Source organism: Pongo abelii, chromosome 6 (assembly GCF_028885655.2).
Source record: "Pongo abelii isolate AG06213 chromosome 6, NHGRI_mPonAbe1-v2.0_pri, whole genome shotgun sequence".
NCBI classification, from domain to species: Eukaryota; Metazoa; Chordata; class Mammalia; order Primates; family Hominidae; genus Pongo; species Pongo abelii.
The window spans coordinates 69,502,939-69,521,680 of record NC_071991.2 but is presented as its reverse complement, the minus strand read 5'-3'; the positions used below and the strand labels follow the sequence as shown (position 1 = coordinate 69,521,680).

Here is an 18,742-nt window from a genome sequence, read left to right as displayed (position 1 = left end):
ATTTTTTACATGCCAGCTCCATTCTAGATGAACTTAATCATATTCTATGAGATATCAGTATTTCTTAAAAATGCCCATATCATTCCAATGTAACATCAGTGTTGAGAATTACTAGTCAGAAAAAAGTAATTTTATGATAAATTAAAGAAGCATGGAGGGTCTGACAGTGATCTGTTCTTGTGAACTAAAGAAATTGCTAAAATGGAATCAGTATCAGAGTCATTGGTAACAAAACTAATCAAATTTAACAGATTTTTTTAAACCTATCAAAATGTGTTGCAATATGGATTGATTTTTACTTCCTTACAGAAATAAATGCTAACTCAATTGCACAAGTAGACTTATTGCACACTTCCCTTTTATTAGACAGTTTACGTGACTAAGCCCAGAACCACAGCTGAAATGACTTTATTAGTTTGCCCACCCCTCACTATCATTGCTCCTTCCTTACAAGCCAGGCCACAGTGTGGTTACTTATCAGTGTCTCGTAACCACATAAACAAACACCATTGATGAATATGGTTAATCAGTCATACTCAAATCAGAGTGACGTGACACAGGTATTACAGTTTAAATCAGTATCATTGTATCAAGGTCCTCATAAAGGAGATTTTTCATTTCTTTTTTAAAAATTGGTCAATTTGGGCTGGGCATGATGGCTCACACCTGTAATCCCAGTGCTTTGGGAGACCATGAAGTGCTGATCACTTGAGGTCGGGAGTTCGAGATCAGCCCGGCCAATATGGTCTGTAATAATTGTACATCTCTATTAATAATACTAATCTCTACTAATAATACAAAAATTAGCCAGGCATGCTGGTGCATGCCTGTGATCCCAGCTGCGTGGGTGGCTGAGGAAGGAGAATCACTTGAACCCAGGAGGCTGGGGTTGCAATGAGCCAAGATTGCACCACTACACTCCAACCTGGGTGACAGAGCAAGATTCCGTTTAAAAAAAAAAAAAAAAAAGTGATCAATTGAAAAATTTGAAACTAATCTATTTTTTATTTTCAAATTACCAACTATTTTCGCCACTATCCATTACTACAATGCAGATTGCTTGATATTCCTTATATTTCTCAGTTGTCCAATGATTCCATGTTTTATTTAATGTTTTGTCTCTGTTAGACTGGCATATTAAATACTATGTTTCTTGACTGTATGCAATGCTCAGAAGCTCAACAATGTATAGCATAACTGCACAGAATATATATAGAATCTTATGTCTTACTTAAAAATAATGTAATGAGGCATTCTCACATGTTAGAAAATTAGGCTTGACAGTTTCCAAATTCTTAAAAATATAGACATCTTACCTTTGAAATTATAGACTGTTTCGCTGGTTTATGGTAAACTTTTAAAAATGTATATTTATTTTTGTCCTGATTAATCCAATAATAGCAAATATATCACATACAATCAAAGGTATTTCACTTTAGAAAGTATCCGTAGATATTGGGCAGGGCGCGGTGGCTCACACCCATAATCCCAACACTTTGGGAGGCCAAGGTGGGCAGATCATGAGGTCAGGAGATCAAGACCATCCTGGCTAAAATGGTGAAACCCCATCTCTACTAAAAATACAAAAAATTAGCCGGGAATGGTGGCACGTGCCTGTAGTCCCAGCTACTTGGGAGGCTGAGGCAGGAGAATTGCTTTAACCCTTGAGGCAGAGGTTGCAGTGAGCCGAGATCGTGCCACCGCACTCCAGCCTGGGCAACAGAGCGAGATTCTGTCTTGAAAAAAAAAAAAGAAAAGAGAAAGTATCCATAAATATCAATTAGACACAAACACAGATAATTAAACTTAACCTGGACAGTCATTCAACTCTCCTACAGATTTCCCAAGCATCTTCGAAATTTGCCCTACTCTAAAAGCCTGGAACCAAGACCTTCAAAATACCCCTAACAAAGAGAAATCATTCATTATAAGGGAAGCATTTCCTATGCCAGAAATAGGATTTACCAAGAACTGTGCACCTAAGCCTACGCTGGAAAACACACTAAAAGAAAAAGAAAACACTAATTTTTCCTTAGGGAGTGCATATTTCTGATCCAAGTAAAAAACCAGAGACATGTGAACTAGGGACAACAAAGATAGCCACAAGGGAAAATTTAAGTATAGTCTTCTGCACTTTATAGATATTATATGGCAAGGGAAAAGTAATGATTAGTGTAGGGAGGTAGTGATCTCAAAAGGTGTAACCATCCACATTTTAATGAAAATGATGCACATATATTGGGAAAATATATTACAGGCTATGGGATAAAAATAAAAAATAAATCTGGCAGGCAGCATAGAACTAAATACACACACAGAAGTGCATATAAAACAGTGAAATCTGAATAAGGGCTCCTTCTGTATTACTTCTTACAACTGAAGGTGAATTTACAATTACCTCAAAATAAAGATTTTTTTTAGATGAGGAATAGGCATAAACAAGTCTATCAAAAAAAAATTGGTCAAAACAAAAGCAAAACCAACATCAACAAAAACGGTCCTAGCTGGTCAATAAAGGTTGTACTGATTAAGATGAGAGATTGTAGACAGAAATCCATTAAAATATAGTCTAAATTCTTTTCTGAGGAAATTCGATAGTAAGACATAACATGTCACTGGGGATTCTTGACTAACTAAGAGATGTGGAAAATCCTGTAGAAAACTTGAATGTAGCTAAACTATAAATATTTAGATATTCACATTAGAAAATATCAGAACATTGTCTTAAACTCTTAACATTAAGCATCATGTTCCAAAGACTAAGTGAAAAGTTCACTTTGCCAGAAAAGCAGTGCTCTAAATACACACACACATGCATATATGTGCATGTGTATATAGATAGATGATAGATAGATAGATAGATATAATAATACATACATATCTATAGACAGATATAATATTAAACAAAATTTGGTTACACACAAAAGCCAGTACAAGTAATATCTAATAACATACTATTGATTGACATTAGCCGGTCATGTGTTTCAAAGCCAATAGTTCAACATTTGTATTTTAATTGTAGAATAATTTCAGGTTAACATAGAATTCCACAAACAGAAATGCTACAGTCAAAATAATATACTACATGTTGTATTATTCTACAGCATTTAATTAGAGAAGAATGACAAGAGATAAAGATGCTCAGAGAATACTCACTTCGGGAGTCCTGGGGGAAAGAACTAAATTAAGTGCAAGAGACTTGAAAGTAGGCAAAGGGAAAAAATATAGAAGAATATGGAATAGAACGGATTTGAACCATGCTCTGGTAGGATGAAGCAATGGAACTCAGTCTTAAATATAAGTCTAATAGAAAAGAAGAAATCATCAACTGAGATTATAAATGTGAAAGCATTTTGACAGTAAATTAAAATTAATTAGATAAAAGATTGTGTGTGTGTGTGTGTGCATGTTTGGAAATGGTGTTGTCTTTAGAAAACAAAAAGAAAAAAGTTATGGAATAATTAACTGTATTTTTGATATTTAATTCTGTGTTTTGAGAGTCTTCTAAGAACTAAGGATCTGAAATAGACAAGAATGGTCAATGTTAGAGTGTTCCAGAGGTTACACAGTTCATTGTATTAGAGAGGAACAGATGGGTCTGGTGTTTACACATTGTGGGGAAGATAGGTGTGAACAGGAGAGGAGAGGAAACAAGGAAAGCATGCCTGGTTAGCATAAGAAAAATGACCAATCATTAATATTTTTCAGCATCTTCTGTGCAAAAAGACTATATTAAATTTTTTTAAATCAATGGTTTTCTAAAACTGGGGATAAAGTTAAGGACTTGAGATAAGGGAAAGTTTCCTGGTGTCTGCTTGTAGTAATGTTTTTTATTACTTTAACCAAACACAAAAAAGGCAAATACAATATAGGTAATGTTCAACTTCACAAAATTTACTTGGATTAAATGTTAAATTTTTAAACAAAAAACAGATACTTCAATTCACAAATAACTGCCTAAAATATGATTCTGTTCACATAAATATCTACTATTTACAGCAAAGCCCATCTGCACATAGCCAGCTATTAAACTGTGTCAAATATATTCAGGTACTTTGGTAATTGACCACAAGAGCTACATCGTTAAAAAAATTAAAAATTGAAGCTAAGAAAGTTGATCACTGTTTACATTCATAAAACAAAGCTGAAAAATGTCTGAGGTAATCATGAAATCAGATTCTGGGAGAGGTAATTTACACTCAAGCAAAGCACTTTGTCAAATTCCATTTTGTTCACTTAAAAGCAGTAGCCAACATTTTAAATGATGCTGAAATTTATTTTTATTGGGAAGACTAAAAACTTAAGGCTTCAAAATATTTTATGAGATTTTCCTTTTAAGGGCACTAGGCTGAAGTCAGGATATGGAAGCTCAGCTGCCACTACTTGGCTGAATGGACAGACATTACTTAACTTCTCTGGGCACATTTCCTCATCTAGGAAATACATTCATTAAACTGGGTAGTGCCTTGAGTCTCTTCTAGTGTCTTGATTATTTTGATTCTAATCATCTGTTTAAATATTACAGGTTGCAATTCATTAAGAAAACTTTGACAAATCAAGCCTCCTCTAAAATCAAAGAGTCAACGCACTGGTTGATGCCGTTGGACCCTTCTTGTCCCTGCTGTGTATTATCGGACATTTAATATTTTGCTCTTCTTCCTGTACTCTTCTCCCTATATCCTCCCAGCTCTTCTATTATCTAGCAGAGAAACACTCTCTATTCCTTTAAACTTCTCTCGTTTTAGGGATCAAATTGCTGTGGATCTGAAAATGCTTAAAAAGTTAACTCTGCATTTGTGATTTTAATATAATGTTTGATTCTATTATTTATTCAAAACGCACTGTAGAAGTCTCGCATATATAATCATTTAAAATTTCGCTGAAGTACATTTCTGAATTCTGCACACTGCATTGTGGATGTGGGAGAGGTGACTAAACTAAATAGAGTCAACGCAGTCAACCACCCAGGACTTGCAATTCCAGGGATTTGCTGTTCTCTTTTACCTCTATCTAAGTGGTATTTCTCAATAACGTATTAAATATGCAAATGTGAACAAACAAATAATTAAAATATTTTCTTTGTAAAAAGAAATTATATCACCAAAATAAAATTATGTTCATGCATTTTGTGGGACATATATGTTTTCAGCTTTTAGTAATATTTGCACATTTGCCATTCCTAAGGGTCTGCAACTGGAACTGCTAAAAATAACAGAGCTACAATCAGAAAATTCTCTCTGCAATAAAGTTTCTAACATAGCAGGAAAATGTCATTCCCACCTTCCTAGTTAACAGCTAAAACAGAGACCCAAAATTTCATCGTCATATTTGAATTCCTTTTATTTAAGTTCTGTTTCCTCTTGACTAAATGCCCTGCCCCTCTGTACACTCTTTTTAAAAAGTTAAGTTCCGGCCGGGTGCGGTGGCTCACACCTGAAATCCCAGCACTTTGAGAGGCCGAGGCGGACAGTTCACTTGAGGTCGGTAGTTCGAGACCAGCCTGGCCAACATGGTGAAACCGCGTCTCTACTAAAAATATAAAAATTAGCTGGGCGTGATGGCGGGCGCCTGTAGTCCCAGCTACCCAGGAGGCTGAGGCAGGAGAATCACTTGAACCCGGACAGTGGAGGTTGCAGTGAGTCGAGATTGCACCACTGCACTCCAGCCTGGGCAACAGAACAAAACTTGATCTCAAAAAAAAAAGAGTCCTCATTTTATTCTTTATTTTGTTCAATATGCACTCTTCCTGAAAACAGCTTTTCAATGGAGAAGTAGCAGGAGACACAAGAGAAGAGGAAGTTAGGAGAGGTCCAAGCAAAAGAGGCTGTGGAATGGAAATCTTAAGGGTGGGGAAAGCAACTTGAGCCTCTTACATAACTCAGCTAGAATTCACCTTACATTTCAGGGAAATTTCATGCCGTTTACAATTCTAAGGAAAATGATTATTTTAAATCTTTAGTAATTACTTAGGCAAGTTACATTTCCTATAGCAGTATTTGTAATAACATGCAAACAGGTAGCATAAAATAGACTATTTTCAGATGGTGCATATGAATGACATAATGGTACCTTCATTGATAGATGATAAAAATAATAACTAACACTTTACTAAGCCAGACATTGTTCTAATTGCTTTGTGTATATTAACTCAATTTCCTTTTCAGAAACGATGGTACAGAAAAGTTAAAGTTGTGGCCCAGAGGTGACAATAGTAAAAGACACAGCGGGGGTTTAGCCCTAACCATTGTGTTCTCCCAGATATGCTCGCCTCATTTCTTCTTCCGTTGACTCTTAGGGTTGCATCCTTCTAACCCCCCAGGGTTCTGGCTTCAGATAGTGTTTGGTCAATGGAAGCAACAAAAGAAGATTGGAGGACATGAAGACAGGTTACTGGATGATATTTGACATGAGCTGCAATCCTCTATCTGAGGTCCCAACTTTTCCAGAAGGCTTCTGTCCTTTTGCGCTCATTGGATTCCGGTAAGAGCTCCCTGCATTTGCCCCGTCAGGTTAGGGGTGCTAATATATTCCAACTGTGGACAGACCCTGGGGGATTCATCATTTCCTGTGGTTTCGCTACATTCTACCCACCATCAAATTGCCATCATCAAACTCTCTTCAACTCTCCCTTTGAGTGTGACATCTATTTCCTTGTCTAATATGATAATTAAGAAATAGGATAAATCTTTTCTGATTTATCAACTAATGGCTAAATATGCAAAAGTGTTGCCACTTATTTATACTTTCCTAAACATCTGGGTATTCTAGAAAATAAATTATAAAGCTCTACTTCCAGGAACAAAGAATAGTTCTGGAGGAAAAATTATTTATAATTCCCTGAATTTTGAGTGTGGACGTTCACAAGACAGTAATCCTAGAAACGTCGGCAGCAGCAAGCCCCCAAATAGGGATGCCTAAACTCTGACTTTCCTGTCATTTTAATCTGTCTCAATCATTTTTACATCTACATTCTGTCTAGTTTAATGCATCCAGATATGTTTATACTTCAAATAAGGAAAAGAAATTCCCATGTAAGCATAGCATATAGGTGAGAAAATTTTAATTGTTAAAGGCAGTAAACATACTAAGACCTCATTTTATCTTTGAATAATATTAAATAAGACATCACTTGATTCCAACCTATGCAGTGAGTGCTAAAGCATTATTTATATGGTTCTTTAAATGTGAAAGTTATTTGCTAAATTGCTGTTGTCCTACAAAATCAAAGCTAGTCCCCATTACGTTTCGGATAACACATATTTATTTTCCTAAATAGTTTCCTGCTTGTGTTACCTACCAACATAAATCGATGATTTGCAAAATTTGCTTTGCATTCATTGTTAATTTGATAAGAGTCATGCCCATTTAATTTTTTCCACTAATAAGAATACATCTCAGTTTAGTTTTCTAGTTTTTTGGGTGGCTAAGAATAATCATCCAAATGTTTACTGTGCAGTCCAGACAGTGGACAAGCTACCTCAACAGACTCTGAATATATTTCACTACTGCATTTGCAAATAACTATCACTTTGCAAAAATAAGTTTTCATTTGGGTGTCTTTTCTGGCAAAAATTTAAGGCTATAGTTTCAAAGAGTAAAATTCCAGGCGTTTAAAATTCTACTGGCATCTGCCAACCTAAGCTGGACCCTCCTCTAGTTTTTGCAGAGCCTGACAGATGATTTCACCTTAGTCATTTTCTTGCCCACAGTCACGTAAGATAACTGCGAATTTGTTTTTTTCTTGTAGCATTATGGGAATCTCTTGAAGTGTGTGAAGAATAATGAGCTAAAGAAAGAGGAAAAACAAAAGAAAACAAAAACTGCAGGGACTTGGCAGGTTTGACTTTTACGGCTATCATTGACTGCCAGCTTAAGCCTGCTGGACTCTTCACAAAACGATATATGCTTCAAGCTTAATATTTAATTTTGCAATTGGAACATTTATAATCATATTATGCACTTAATAAGGATGCTCTAATTCAGATTTACTATTATCAGGAAATTAAATTTGGAGTTATAGTAATGTATGCATATATATGTGTGGGTGTGGGTGTGCATATACCTATATATGTATATACATATATAAAGTGAATGCCTTCTTTTAACGTGTGTTTTAAGTATAGCTTCCATGTCCTAGTTAATTGAGCACCCTCCCTTTTATCCTTTCCTTGCCATTATCCTCTCTACTAGACTACAATAAAAACAAAAAACTATGAAAGTAAGCAGCTTATAATCATAATTTTAATCAATGTAGCCTATGTAAGCGTTAAGAAACCTACCTCTAACATCTTAGAAAGAAAGCTTATGAACACAAACAGCAGAATACTTAAATACATTTGAAACATTCATATTGAATTGATTCTATAAAATTTTGAAGAGCAACAGCTTTTGAATTTAAAGCTATAATCAATACCCTAAAGTTTTTACCACTATGAGTTATTACCTAGTAAAAATATGTTATATTTGGAATAAAAGTACACATTGTAAGGACATAAGAATTTTCATCAAGGTACACAAATATTTTAGAATTATTAAATATTTAAGTAAATGGAAATTTTAAAAATAAAATAGCAATATTATCATACAAGTTAATGATCCAGTTTATTAATTTGTAATTCTATTGATAAAACAAGGGATTATTTTTGAAAGGCTTTTTCTATCTTTCATACAAACCCTTTCCAAACATGTATAGATACAGTACAGATTCTACCTGATCATCCTTGTGCATATGCTGATGTAAGAAACCAAAAACATGTAAATTATTTTCATAACACTGTGTAAACCAATATTTAAAAATACAGTACACAATTAATAGCGAGTAACATGTATACATTTAGAAATATTATATTTCTGTAGACAATGTGACATTATAAATGAAAGCTTCAGCAATAATGAGCTACTTATTATTCCTGAAATCATATATCAAAAATTTCAAATATAGAGGAAAATTAATAACCCACTCATCACCCATCAAAATAACCCATTTGATCATACACTTACCATGTAACTTTCTGTTAATTTGGTAATAAATATTGTCAAAAGGTTTTACATGAAAATACTTATTCTGAAACATAAAAACAACATCTGAGATGAACACAAATGGATCGATAGATACATTATTGATTATTTTGTATCATAAAATACTATCTAGTACAACATTCTTTAAAACATTCAATATTTTTATAATGTAAGTAAAATAGGAAGAACTGTTAGAGAAAAGGGCATCAGATTTAGATTAATTCTGCCTCTAACGCAAATTGAAGGCTGAGCCCTATAAGACCTTGGCCGTTGTAAGTTTTACTACATTAAAACACATAAAACATTTGCGAGGTTTTCTCCAATGGGATTTTGAATCTCACTGATGACTATGATTTAGGAGTAATGTAGAGAGTTTTGCAACTAACTTTACTTTATACCGTTACTCCTTTTCTACTTAGGGGTTCAGTTCAACACGCTAATAAAAGAAATAGTCATAAGAGCATCATAAGGAAAGTAGGCAAAATGTTAGCGCCTCATTATATTTACAATCTTTACAAAACATGTATGTCAGTAAACCATATTAACATCTAAAGCACATGATATGTAGAAACAAATTGTGACTACAAACTGTGTCTTTTTTCTTAAATATGCTAAATAGGAAATAAATCACATCTACTTCAATTTTTAATCTGTGGACTTTGGCCTTAGTTTGTGTTTTATTTTATTCTTTTGGTTTTGATTTTAACCACTGAAATCATTTACCAATACTATAAGCCAGGAAATACAATGTAACTGGCCAGTTGAAAATTAAGCCTTCTCATTTTATTATTACAATCAAGGGGGGAAATGCTTATATATCTTCCTGCACAAAATGTTTCATTTATCTCAAAAAAAAGTGAAAAAAATAAAGAAAATTTGGGTGAGATAAATCATCCACAACTATTAATTCAACAGATATTGTTTAAGAAATTCCTACCTGTAATTTATTTTCTAATATTTCTGCATCCTTAGTATTTATCGCTCAAAGATATTTGCAGCCCTCACAGCAGTGCTTGGAAAAGAGATTTGCTCTGAAAATTTAGAAATAAATTCTGAAGTGAATACAGTTCAAAACTAAAATATATGGCTGTATTATATTGGTTTTTCTCATTTGAAATGAAAATCTAAAAAGCCTTCACATTTGGTTTTGTGTGTCAAGCTGCCATTATAAAAACACTAAATGAATAAAATTTCGCAAGCAAGGCAGCATTATCAGGCTAAGTACATGTAGTGGGCTTATATTTGGTGATGTTTTACATAATTCAGCTATTAATTCATCTATAGATTTACATTTCTTAAGTGCAAGAAAAAGTAATTATTTCATTACATACGGAATTCGCCTCCCAAATTTCCTAGAATCTAAGAGAAAGGATTGATACTTCCTGATATTTCATTTTTGCTTAAAATTAAGTTCTTAGGATGTTTAGATCTTATCATAAATATTACAACTTAAATTCCAGAGTTATAATGAATGGTCTATGTTTTCAAACACAGAGGGAAAATGGGGTAATGACTGAAGTACTGTTTTTTCAGTTTATTAGTAAAAATCAGCTTATAAGATGTCATTGTAATGGTTTCTATTGATAATTACCATAAACAAAGATTAAAACTTTAAATACTAAGTTCTGGATTTCTAAGCCCAGTGAAAATTTGTGCAATATCATGCCTTGCATTTATGATTTTTATTTTAAAATGAACTATACATGAAGAAATTTACACAGAATTGGAAACTATTCCCACTTTTATTTGCATTCTTCCTTCTATTCATTGCTAATGTTCAACAATAAAGCATTTTAATTCTAAAGGAATTGTTGCTTTTAACTTGAGTGTGATTATTTTAGATCACATTTTAGAGCACTCATGTAGGTCAATGATACTTAGAATTTTTTATGTCAGATTACCATTTTTAAATGTTCACACCTAAAATTAGTCTACCAGTCCAAGATAAAGAATGAAAGTGTTTTTTTTTGTACTCCATTTGATTTGTTCAATACTTCACTCTAATCTTCAAGATCCAGTATATTATTTTTTAAATTCTAAAGCAAATGCTGAAAAGCCACAATCCAGTAACACAGAAATGAATAATAACACTAATTTATTCCTTTCAGAAAACACAATGATTGAAATATCGTGGAAATATTATAATATAATACTGAATGAGGTTGAGAAGGTATTACTCTGAGTTTAACTTCCAGCTTATTAAATGTAATATTTGCTAGTCATTCTGCATAGTCAAGCATATAGACAGACATAATTTGACAGCAAAGGCTTTATGACATAGTAGCTATAAAAAAATATACGTAATTTTACAAGAATCTAATATGATTCAAAACCTAGTAAAGTCTACCTCCCCAAATCGCTCTTTTTTGATATAATTTTTATTTTTTATAAAATATGTATTCATAAATTTGAATAGAAAATATCTAGATATGTACACTGTATGATCTATGCACAAAAGCTAAAGTTCGATTAATGAATTAATTTTAGTTATTTTAACTAAAAGTGGGCAGTTTATTCCTACTACGAGATTGCTCAAAGAGCAATCAAATATAATTGAAGCCAAGCAATTCACACTATTTATAGACATTTTTCAGAATCACCTGCTTTGTAGTGATTTTTTTCAGCAGTTGTAAAGTTTTGATTTTTAAGAGTCCCTTTGAAGACGTGGCAGATGTTGGCTTTGCTAATAATGCTGGAAAGCGTAGCAGGTTCAAAGTTACAAAAATGTTTAACACATATAAAATATAATGACATGCTTTTCTATTAAATTTGGTTATTTTCAATTGTCAATAAACTTACATAAAGGAAGCCTAAAGTCCATAAATATTTGCTTCCAAAACATGAAGCTGCTAGAGTTTGCATATGTGTGTGTCCATGTGCATTTGTGGAGGGAAAATGCATAAAATATATGCTAGAGAAGTTTACATATTATAGTTTTAAATCATTACTATGAGTAAAATTGTAAGGTTTATAAATATTTAAGCTCTTTTTCAATACTTTCTGGTGCTTAAAATTCTACTAGAATTTAAGACAGTAATTATAATTAGCACATACACATACAGTCTAGGTATTAGATGCAGGGATACAGAATTTTGGTCCTGACTTTACCCTGGATTTATGTACTAAATTTCCTCTCAACCATAAATGCAAAGTAATTACAAACTACCTAACAAAATACAAATGGTCTCACTATATAGGATGAGATTTTTATCTAATACAATTTTAAATTTCAGGAGTTCCGAAATCACTTCAATTTTATATTTTAGAAACATTGAAATACTAAAATGTGCTATAAGCAATGAGAGATATAGTTATTAATAGCATACCAGGATCATAATCATTTTCAATATTGCTTTAGTTTGTGCTAGATCAAGATGTCTATGAAATAAAATACCTTTGAAGATAATTTATGGAACACCTAATGCAATTGTTACATGAGAAAGATATCTTTAATTTAAATCTATCTCAATATCTGACAAATATACCCTCAGCTGAAATTGGCAAATAAAATTTTATTTTCAATAAGTGTACATAGATTTAAACAGAAATTATTGTGACTTTCCCTTTAGTCAATATTTCTTCAAAATATCAAAGGAAAGAAAAGCTCATTCTAAATCCCCAGTATTTTTATCCTTGGTGATGACTAATTGTATTTTCCACTGAAGTTTTAATCTGTTAATAATTTATGTAGCTGACACAAACACTTACATTTGCTTGTTTTTCCACTACCCTCATTATCAGCTTCAACATGTAGAAATGAACTTAATTTTGTTAAATGGTTATTTCCCACTAAGTTGGGGGGGAGAGATAAATAAGTTTTGTTAAATTATTCCATTTTTAAAAAAAATTATTAAAATAAATTAAGGGAATCAGTTATTGAATTCCGTTTTCTCAGTTTTCCCCAAACAAAATATCATGTGCTTGTATGAAAATTGTTTGCCCTAAGAAACTTAAGGGCAATGGCTCAGTTCAGGAAGCATGAAGAACAATCTATCATGTAGGTTTCTCATTGCAAAAAATAAAATGAACAGTAAGAGCTTATGGGAATTGCAAGAGTACGCTCATCAACCTGAACTAGGATCTGCTTCCAAAGTTACACTGATATCAAATGTTCAGTTTATAAAATTATCACTGCATTCTAAAATCGACTGTTTTTCTAATAAAAATTGAAACCTTCTTGCTATGATTAACCTTTCAACTCACGATCTAAAGAGAGTTTTACTTATAGTTAGGAAAATACATTAAATATCAGTGACACTACTGGTAATTTTCTTATAAAAACTAATTTGTGATGGAACATTAAAAGTTCACCCATTGGCCTTGGAAAATAAAAGTTAGCTTTTGAGACTATGACAGAAGACTCCATCCCATAGTAACGCTGAAGAGCAATTGATATTGCTGTGAAGGGTGAAGGAATATTAAATATGCGGCCAATCATTTTCATTTATGTGGCATCTTACCTAAAGCTTTATACGCGATAAACATTTTTCCAATCCTTCAAACCAACATATGGGATTACCTTCTAGGACTATTATTAACCCAATTCCACAGAGGAAGAGAAATATGCAAATATTATACTAAACAAATGACGCCTTCCAAAAATATGTAATCCAGGTTGCACTATACCCACGAAAGAAAACTCACGAGTCTCTTAATTTTAAAGTATCTTTTAACAATTTTATGATAATACAAGTAGGTAAGAGCTTTGAAAACTTGTCTGGAAAACTTTGAGTTTCTCTGGATTACTACAATTCATTCGGCAAGTTGTGCCTTCAAGCACCAGAGGTCAGGAAGGTTCCCCTTTTGCATGGCTGCTCAGATTATCCCCACTGAAATCAGCGCCTCCTGCGCGCACCCTTGCATACCACCTTCAGACACGTAGCTATCTAACACTACCCGAATTGCTGTTGCTTCGCAGTATTTGTCTCTACTAATACCCACTTGGTAGAGGGATTTATTTTCCACTTTGGAAACTTAGATTCTGTAATTAGCTTGCACCACATGGACATGTACTATCAAGGTTCGTCTTTCTTCCAGTGTGAGCATCTATTTATTTACAATTCTCTGACACATTCCTTAAGATCTGAATTCCTAGATAATGTCTTCTTCCCCAATAAAGGGAAAATTTTACCATTTGAAATAGAGTGCTATTTAAAGAACGCTGAAATAAGAATGTTAAAAAAAAACTGAAACTTTTTTTTCTCATGCGCTCTGCCAAGTTCCATTGCAAGTTCCAAACATTGTGCAATAATTTGGAAATCCAGTTAACGATGGGAAAAATCGAGCCACTCAGAGTCGGGAACTTGCAAGAGAAAAGTCAAGAAGCGGCACCCGCACGCACGCCTGCCCAACGGGCGCTGCATCCCTGCGCGCACGCCCCTCCCTCCCCAGCGCTGGGATGGAAGGTCACGCTTCACAATCGATTTCACAGCCACTTGTCCTTTTTTATCAACCTTCTGGTAAACTAGTTTAGGATCTTGGAGAGCTTAGAGCTGCTGGCTGTATATGCATTGCTCTCGGATAAACACGTGTCCCCAAATATCAAGACCAAAGCTTCACCGCAGAATTTGGCAGCGGGAAGCCACAGAGGGCAACACATTCCCATCTTCCCCGCTGCCACCCTCCAGTGCGAGAATCTCCCCTAGTATCTCTCCGCCCCCTTTCCAGGCCGGCGCGCACTCTTGAGGGTGCCTGGCGCGCCCTTACCTGAGCTGTCGCTTTTCCTCTTGCCACCGCTTCGCTTCTCCGCCTCCGCAGGTGACAGTGCCTGGCGGCCGTAGTCCCCCGGCGCGCACGCGGCCCCAGTCGGGGTGCTGGAGCCCAAGCTGGAAGAGTTGGAACACAGGACGGGCGGGCTGCTCCCCAACTCTGGGGGCCCTCCGGAGTCGGGCTGGAGGCAGAGGCTGTGCCGAGCCGCACTCGGTGGGGAGGACATCTGCGGGAGGTGCCAGTTGGTTTGCAGAGCCTGGTGCTGCTGCTGCTGGTGGTGGTGATGGTGGTGGTGGTGGTGATGGTGGTGCCCCCTGTGATGCTGGCTGGCAAACATGCCCTCTTCGTTGGAGTATCCCGCGATTATGCAAGATGAGGAAGAAGTAGAGAGCTCGGGGTAAGACATATGGTCAGATCTTCCATGGAGGGCGAGAGAGGATTGGGAGAACGGATGCAAGCCTTGCGCCGTGGCGTGAGGGCTGCGCAGGCAGCCAAAGAGCGGGTGTTCCATAGCATGCAAGTTTCGGGTTCCAGGCAGAAGACTTCACGACGGTTCCAAAGGCCACCACCCTCTGTCACTTTTCACTGGAAACCGTGTGATTTTTTTTTACCCTCCCAAAGCAATAGCGGTGTACTTCTGCAGAGCTCGGATAATCCCGGTCCTGAGCCCCAGCGGCCAGTCTCCTTTACATATGAACAGTCGGACCTGGAAGAGCTTCCCTGAGCTACTCAGATGTCAAGAGTGGGAGAGGTTGAAGCCAAAAGAAGGTGGTCCCAGAGAACTGCTTTCAGGGGGAAATGGCTCTGAGAGGTTATAAATAGAGTGTAACGTGAGCTGGGGGCTGGCTTAGGAGCCCAGAGTTGACCACATGCAAACTCCCTCCAAAACTCCCGCTCAGCCTGCGCCACGCGCTCCCAGTTCCACTTCCTATCTCCCGCTGGACAGACGTAGAGCGTCCACGCCCGCCCAGCACTGCCGGCTGCCAAGGCTACAAGCTGCACGCCAGCGTCTAAGTCCCGCCCGGGAGGGCAGCAGCTCTGCACTCCAGACTCTGGAGGCCTGGGCGCGGCGCACACCACCCCCAACCCAGCACCCTGATTCCTACCTACTCACTTTCCTCTCGGGGAAACGTGACTTGTCAGTGTCATTTGGGAACTGTCACCTGCAGAAAAGCTAGGGATACGCCTAGCCTTTCAGGAACACGAAAGAAGTAATAGAGTTAAAGGAAAAGACCAGAGCTAGTTTGGCGCACCCTCGAAGTTTTTCAAACTTTGCATCTTCCCGTGCCCTGGGCGCCGCAGCGCGCCTGGGTTTTCGCAGCTGGTTTCTGTGGGTAGGTTGTTAATGGGCTGGGACGCCAGGTCTGAGGTTGCGGGGATGAGCACCATGGCCTGGAAAAGGCGGTTCTCAATGCAGAAAGAAGAGGGACCTGGTTGGGTGGGTGGGAGGAAGGCGTGAGTCTGAAAGGGTTGCAGATGCCTGCTCCCTGGCATCCTCACGTGCGATGCCAGGTGGAGGCTCCCTTCCCCCTATTTCCTGGTCCCGCTCAATTTCCTAGCCACTTGTCCACCAAGAAGAAATTTTCCTGGGTCAAGAATATTTCCAAGCGATTTTGTCCCGGTCACATGAGATGTGTAGATTGCACGCGCATTTCTAGCCTTTCCCCTCAGCAGCTAGCCCAGGTCTCCTCAGTTTCCTCCAGAAACCCACTCTCTTCTGCTCAAAAATAAATCCGCTAATGCATCCCTTACCACCACGGTTCTATTTACTGAGAAATCTTACATTTCGATACCTCCCAAAATTCACCAAGCGTGGGCACTTGGTTACAACTTTGCATACCTGAAAATAAAATAGAAAACTTGCCTCCAGTAAGCATGCGAGAGCGAGGGCAGGGCTTTGAAACTTCCACTTGCTTGGCGGGCGACAGGGTCCGCTGGGGGCAGAGTCGTTTACACACAAGTGAGCGGCGCTGTAATGAGCAGGAGGAACAGTCATGTCCCATCTGGGACCTGTCGCATCAGGAGAATATCTGCAGTCACCTATTCCGCCCGGGGCCCCAAATGCGCCACCAGCAGTGTCGCCCCGTTTTTTCATTGTCTCAGGTGTCCAGAGGATGATGACCAGGTCTTTGAAGTTGTTAATGGGATTAATGGGTACAGCAAACTGGGCTAGACATCTGGTTTGAATTAGGAAAAAGTATTGATTAATCTTTGAGAGGTGTCCCCAAAGCAGAACCTTTCCCTCCTCTTCCAGTCCCCCTGCTTAAGCCTCACTATCTTCTTTTCTTTTAAGTCACACTGCAGAATAGTGGCTTCGCAATAACATCCGTGTGAAAGATCGAATTGTTTTCTATTGCTTAGAGGTGGGGTGGAGTGGGGGTTGATCAGGAATTCTGAGATTTGTAAGCGCTGCTTTCTTTAACGGAAATTGAGCTCTATTTTGAGGGAAATTAGTTTTGCAGACTTCGTTTAAAAAAAAAAAAAAAAAAAAAACCAAAACTTTTGTTCACCAGCTGCTCAGCTTTTCAGTCTGGGTCTGAGCTGAAACTTGCTGCAAGTCTGACGGTAAGACTTTCTTTGCCGATATTTTGGGAATCTAATATTGTTTTAGACTTCGAAAAGGGGTGCTGTTCAGGTTGCACGTTTCTAGGGGCTTTAAGCACTCGCAGGATGGCGTCCAGGACTTAGATCTTAAGAATATTTCTTCCTGCCACTCCCCACGCCCTTGGCTCTTTAAGAATAAAAAGAGGTTGGGGGAGTTATAGTCCTCCAATATCGTCGGAATATTTTTTTTGTATTTTCATTGTGTTTATGGTTTCAATATGTGCTCTGATATTAAAAGTTAAAGTACAAAGAGCAACACTAAACTTCCCCAAGTCATGTAGCTTCTCTATGGATTCTGGGTGAAAGCATTAAAGGCTTTATTTAAAGTGAGATTTAGGCAACCACCTCAATAAACCTAACCAGAAATATTTACATAATATAATGCTGTCAACTAAAAGCATTGTGGAAAATGTCAGACAAGACAGACTAAAATTACACCTGATCTGCAGACATCAGTACAAAACATCCACAACGGTCCTTTTGGTTTGCATTACATTGGTTTAGAGGAAGCTAAGCAATTACTAAATGAATGGATTTGAATTTAACCAGTGTGTTGCAGGTAACCAGCAACAAGCACACACCAACCTTTCATCTCCCGAGGCTGCCACTTCTTCTTAAACCTGCCAAGTAACTGTGCTGGATATTTTCTCACTCACTGTGTCAGATGTTAACAACCTGTCCAGAAGTTTCTCTACAACCTGCCCCAGTCAGTCAGCCTCTAGAACTGTGGGGCCAGAAACCTGGGAAGAAAAATTTAGGAAAGGGTAGAAAAGGAGGAAGTCATTCCAAAGGCATGCAATGAAAACAAAGCTAGCAAGAAAGGTCTTTTTAATTGAAGACACAAAACATTTAATATCAGCAAAAATTATGAAGTCCAGTTTTCTTACAGAAAACACAATATAAGGAAAATATTTGGAAGGAAAAAAATGAAGGACTACAAAGGAGGTCTTGGTGAATTCCAGAATTAAATATGACTTTAATTTTCTCTGGATTTCTAAATATGTATTAATCATTACATAAAGATTTTTAAATTTTATTAGAATATTTGGAATAAGATAGAATATTGAATTTTATGCTCTAGGTTATAGAGAAATTTTAAAAATGTAATAACATTGGGAAAAAAATCCCTAGCATTTCCTATAATAGCTACTTCAGTGTTCACATCCATAAAATCCAATATTGAAAAGATGCCTTTTTACCTAATAATATCAAGAAGAATGGTAAAAATTATAAAATGTATTATAAAATTTCTGTATAACAATCATTTAAAACTATATATGATATAGTATTTATCCTATATTTACAATATACTTGAGTTTTCCTGAAGAAAAGTTATATTAATGCCAACATTTCATGTAAGGTTTCAGTATCAAGTAACACATTATAAAGAGGTTGATTATGTGAAAAGGTA

General features: G+C 36.5%; 1 protein-coding gene across 1 annotated transcript in view; it reads right to left on the bottom strand.

Moving 5' to 3' along the window:
- The window catches only part of MEOX2 (mesenchyme homeobox 2), a 77,462-nt gene extending 60,270 nt beyond the window's left edge, over positions 1-17,192 (bottom strand). The window contains exon 1 of the mRNA XM_002818187.4: positions 14,725-17,192. Within this exon, the coding sequence (XP_002818233.1) occupies positions 14,725-15,238 (514 nt within the window). The 5' untranslated portion in view covers positions 15,239-17,192. The remainder of the gene's footprint in view (positions 1-14,724) is intronic.
- Between the last annotated feature and the right edge of the window lie 1,550 nt (positions 17,193-18,742).